The sequence below is a fragment of the Volvox carteri genome, assembly GCF_000143455.1.
Source record: "Volvox carteri f. nagariensis unplaced genomic scaffold VOLCAscaffold_25, whole genome shotgun sequence".
NCBI classification, from domain to species: domain Eukaryota; kingdom Viridiplantae; phylum Chlorophyta; class Chlorophyceae; order Chlamydomonadales; family Volvocaceae; genus Volvox; species Volvox carteri.
Window position 1 is genome coordinate 197,007 of NW_003307568.1, and position 5,195 is coordinate 202,201.

The 5,195-nt window shown below is 55.9% G+C and overlaps 1 protein-coding gene across 1 annotated transcript in view; it reads left to right on the forward strand.

The window, feature by feature from the left end:
* The window catches only part of VOLCADRAFT_105183 (uncharacterized protein), a gene marked incomplete at both ends in the record, with an annotated part of 8,528 nt that overhangs the window by 2,010 nt on the left and 1,323 nt on the right, over nt 1–5,195 (forward strand). The window contains 10 exons of the mRNA XM_002951612.1: nt 66–241; nt 457–553; nt 1,190–1,342; nt 1,757–1,874; nt 2,289–2,377; nt 2,756–2,808; nt 3,326–3,440; nt 3,739–3,839; nt 4,321–4,409; nt 4,930–5,072. Coding sequence (XP_002951658.1) covers nt 66–241; nt 457–553; nt 1,190–1,342; nt 1,757–1,874; nt 2,289–2,377; nt 2,756–2,808; nt 3,326–3,440; nt 3,739–3,839; nt 4,321–4,409; nt 4,930–5,072 — 1,134 coding nt within the window. The remainder of the gene's footprint in view (nt 1–65; nt 242–456; nt 554–1,189; nt 1,343–1,756; nt 1,875–2,288; nt 2,378–2,755; nt 2,809–3,325; nt 3,441–3,738; nt 3,840–4,320; nt 4,410–4,929; nt 5,073–5,195) is intronic.

A 5,195-nucleotide genomic window follows, 5' to 3' on the forward strand; every position in this document is an offset into this window, starting at 1 on the left:
ATATCCCCCTTCCACCTCCACCCCCCCTCCACCCCTTCCGGGGCCCCCTCGCCGCCGCCGCCCAGGTTTCAGCGCCATCAACGCCGTGGTGGGTGCGTATTCCGAGGACCTGCCCCTCATCGTCATCTCCGGGGGGCCCAACTCGCAAGACCACGCGGCCAACAGGATTCTGCACCACACCACGGGACTGAACGAATACGGTCAACAGCTGAGGGCGTTCAGGGAATGCACCTGCTGCCAGGTACCGGGGGAGGGGGAGGGGGAGGGGGAGGGGATGAAAGGGGGGTTAGAGGGGTTTGGGGACTGCTGCTGAAGGCTCTGGCAGAGGGGGAAACCCCGGTGTGTGTGTGGTGTGTGTGTATGTTTGTGGGGGAATTCCTCCCATTCTGCAGCTCTCCCAACCCCCCGTGTCCCCGTGTCCGTACGAAACCCGCGCCCCTCGTAACCGCCCCTCAGGTTGTGATCCAGCACATCGAGGACGCGCACATGTTGCTGGACACGGCCATCAGCGAGGCCATGCTGCGGAGGAAGCCCGTGTACATTGAGGTGGCCTGTGAGTGTGTGTGCGTGCGTGCGTGTATGTGCATCTGTATGTATGTGTGTTGTGCTTTGCGAGGTGGGGGGTGATCTGGGTGGGGAATGCGAAGCAATGGGGGAGGGGGGAAGGGGGGCAAGAGGAAGTAGAGAGGGGTGATGTGTTGGCTGCTGAGGGGGCGGAGTGGAAGAGGGGGGGAGGTGGAGGACGGGGTGGTGGTGGGCGGCGCCGTCCATTCGCCGCCTACATGTTCTTAGTTGCCTGCAGGTGGTTGGGTGGTTGGTGGTTAGTTGGTGGCTGGTTAGTGGTTGGTGGTTAATGGCTTGAGGGGCCCAAAGGACGGACGATGATAATGATAATAGTGATGGAGCGATGTGCTGAAGTACGCACCCTTGACTGACCGGTGTGAAACACACACACCCTCTCTCCTCACACCCTCTCTCCTCACTCTCCCTTCTCAATTTTTCAAACCGCTTTCCTGATTACGTTTTCTACCTAGCTGGCTAGCGTCCAACCTTGAGCTGTTGTGTGCATATATTGTAATTGATCATTAGCACATCATCGTTGAGGAAGACACGGCCACCACCACCATCTCGCCGGCCCCCCTGGAAAGCCCACTGTCCCCGGGCCACCGCCTTCACGGCATGTCGGCAGGTAATCTGGCGGATCTAACCCACCCCAGCTTTGCTCGTCCACCGGTGCCGTACGCGCTGGCGGTGTCGCACACCAACCAGGCCTCCCTGGAGGCGGCGGTGGAGGCGTCCCTGGAGTGGTTGGGTCGGGCGGTGAAACCGGTGCTGTTGCAAGGTGCGAGGAGTCGCACTGTTAACAGAAACGACTCGTTTCAGTCTGTCATCATGTCTGTCAGCATGTGGGCCATATAAAGATACCATTTCAATGAGACGATTGAAGGCCTCATCCTCTCCCTCACACCATTCTTCAGTCCTTAGAAATTATTCGTCGTACTACATCGCGGGGTTTAACAGGGGGGAAATGGTTGGAACGATGGGTTTAGTTGCTGAGTTTTAGTTTCCTTCCAGCCTTCCCACCCAACCCCGATTCCTAACCCATCAACTACACTACTCGCACACCCCGGATCAACGCTGACGTACACTTCCGTACACTGTTGATTTCCCGGTTTCCCCCCCTCCACCCACAACCCGCCTCCTTCCCCTCGAAGCCTCCGGACTTTGTCCCCCATGTCGCCCCGCCGGCCCCCAGGTGTTCGTACCCGGCCCTCCCGTACTCGTAAAGCCATGCTGGACCTGGCCAACTCCTCCAGGTACCCGGTGGCGGTCATGCCGGACGCCAAGGGCTTCTTCCCGGAGGACCACCCACAGTGAGGGGGGAAGGGGGGAGGGAAAGGGGGGGAAGGAGGGGAGGGGGGAAAGGAGGGAGGGAGGGGGAAAGGGGGAACTGCAGGGAAGAGCGAGGCGCGTGTGTGTGGGGGGGGGGGGCAGCATATCGTATTGGCGCCATTTTCGTATCACAGCTCGTCTCCATGACGTCAAAAAACGGTGTGAATGCACAAAAAAAAGTGTTCGCACACGTTCCCTTGGGCCTGTTTCTCCACCACTCACACCAACACAACAACACTGAACCGGGGGGAAACCCCGCGGCCCCGGCACCTCACCGGCACTCGCCCCTTTCCCCCTCCCCCTCCGCTCAATCTCCCTGTTTCGCGCCTTTTCCTCCCCGCCCCTCCTTGCCTTCCGCTCTCCCGTGCACATGCGTCACCCCATCCCTCCTACAGATTCATAGGCATGTATTGGGGCCCCGTGAGCAGCCCCTGCGTGTGCGAGGTGGTGGAGAGCTCGGATGTCGTAATTTGTGTGGGTGGAGGTGCGTGGGAGAGGGGGATGGGGGTTTGGCGGGAGCCGTGGGTCAACGAGTCGTGTGTATGTGTGTATGTGTGTATGTATGTGTGTATGTGTGTGTGTCTGTGTGTGTGTATGTGTGTATGTGTGTGTGTATGTGTCTGTGTGTACTATATGTGTGTGTGTATTTGGGACCAATGCCGATGCAAGAAGTGCATGCAAGGAGCGTCCGCGGGGAAATCAGGAAGTTGCCTTGAAAACCCCCAAACTGTAAAACACTAACCACCTCCCCACCCCTCCGCTCTCCCCCCACCCCTTCCATTAACTGCTTTTGTTTCCCCCCCATGCTGTTTGTGCACAAACAAACCGCCCGACATGTACGACGGGTTTTGCAAAACGGCAGTATGGACTGACTACTCCACGACGGGCTACTCGCTGCTGCTAAAACCGGAGAAGGTGAACATTAATATCCCTACCTCCCTTACTCCCTACCTCCCTACCTCCCTACCTCTTCTACCTCCCTACCTCCCTACCTCCCTACCTCCCTACCACCCTACCACCCTACCATCCTACCTCCCTACCACCCTACGGCGTAGTGTGTGTCTCTGTTGCTTCGTTTTTGGTGTTGCCTAAATAAGGTGTGAAGGGAACAGTGGGAGGGGAGGTCAGTGGAGGTCATACCAACAGATCAACATTCTGCAACATCATGGCAATCATGGCCAATGTATCTATAGACAAGAAAACTCCGGAATACATTCTCACCGCCTTCTCGGGCCCCCCCCCCTTAACACCCCGGATATTTCCCTCCGCCTCAACCTCCCTTCTGCTTCATTTTCCTTCATTTCCTGATATCTTGGGAAAAACCCTTTTTGGTTCCCAATCTCCATCTTCCGGCGCTCCCCTGTCCTTCCCTTTGGTTCTATCGCCCACCTCACCTCACCTCACCCCCCCCTCCCGGTCGCGCCGTCATCAGATGATCCGAGTTGATGGCAACCGCGTCACGATCGGTCACGGACCCACGTTCGGCTGCATCGTGATGGCGGACTTCCTGGAGGCGCTGGCGGCGAGGGTAAAACCCAATGACACGGGTGGGTTTTAATAAGGTTTTAGAATATGGCGGGTTTTCATTCAGAATTTTACATGGCTTCCAATACTTATATCTTGTCACGTTTTTCGTTGTATAAGTATTCGCGCTTTGTTATTAGTGTTTCGTTTGGTTTGGGGTTTATTGGGGGTTTCTTAGGGGGTTTGTTAGGGAGTTCGTAGGGGTTGGTTAGGGGTTGTTTTTGTGATTTGCCCAGCATCTAAAGAGTCTGGCACGTTTGTGTCGCACACACTTTGTAGTATATATATATTTGAAGGTACTGGACTGTGTTTCCTGAACAGGCCACGTCATCTTCAAGCGCATGGTGTTGCCCACCACAGAGCCGCCGCCGCAGCAGCCGGGCGAGATGCTGCGAACGAATGTCCTGTTCAAGCACATCCAGGTACGACCTGTACAACATGTACGACCAGTAATCATCCTTACGCAAGACGAGCATTTGATAACCACCACGCGCAGTGTGCGTACTCCTCGTCAAAAGAACTCGAGCAAGCTAGGGAAGTGTAGTATTATTTTAAAGTGTTTTCTAAAAAATAAGTTACACGGGGGACGGGCTACCAGGTCCGTACTCAGGTACGGGGACCATCCGTACAAGCCGGGGGGGGGGGGCCCATTATACATACAGTCAATAGCCCTTATTGTTGCAATTGCACGAGTGAGGACGTTGTCGCCCTGTCTGTCCTCTCTCTCGCTCTCTCGCCTGCTGGACTCGACCAGCCGTCACCCGCAGAACTTGCATGGGCTTTTCCACCCCATCCGACACACGCACTCTCGAAACACACACACTCTTCCCAGCATCTTCCCCTGCCCCCTCCCCGCTTCCTCTGCTTTCCCCTCCACCCCCCCGCCCCCCCTGGTCCCGGCAGCACATGCTCACGCCCACCACCTCTCTGATTTCCGAGGTCGGCGACTCCTGGTTCAATACACTGAAGCTCAAGCTGCCGCCCGGGGCAGAGTAAGTCTGTATGTGATGCAAGGACATCCCACACAGGACCATCACAACCACCACACCTTAACACACACAGGACCAAATACCGGTAGCGGATAAACTACCCCGGCCAACCCAGCCACCCTAAATAGATTCTGGTGACCATCGCGCCCCTTATATCTATATAGATCCGTCCCCAGTACAAGACCTGTCTCCCCTTGGTAGAAGTACATGGCTGTACGGACAACTGCAGGTGCCCTTTACCTTTCGCATCTTCTTAACAATTATTGGAACTATATACGGGCGGTGCCCCGACACCCACACAAAATTGTATATTACTATTTTTTTCCTAGTTACGAGCTCTGGCAAAAAAAAACCGCATGTGCTCTGAGTGTCGATCAGGTGAGTCCTTGTCTTCTAGTTGGAAGTAACTCCACAACACCACAAGCTGCTAATCGGTTCATTAACATTTTAATAAAAAAAAGACATCATGATCTATCTCGTTCATCCTTTCCCTCACCCCCTCTCCCTCATGGTCATGAACAAGGTACGAGCTTCAGATGCGGTACGGCTCCATCGGCTGGTCCGTGGGTGCCGTACTGGGTTATAGCTGCGCGGAGAAGCAGACGAATCCGGAGCGGCGGGTGGTGGCGTGTATCGGGGACGGCTCCTTCCAAATGACGGCGCAGGTAAGTGTGGGCGGCCACACGCGTGAGCGTTTATGTACATATGCCACGCCCTTCCCCCCTCCGTTAATTCCCCCCTCTTCTTTTCCCTCCTTTCCCCTTTTTGCCCCTTACTTCACTCCCCCCC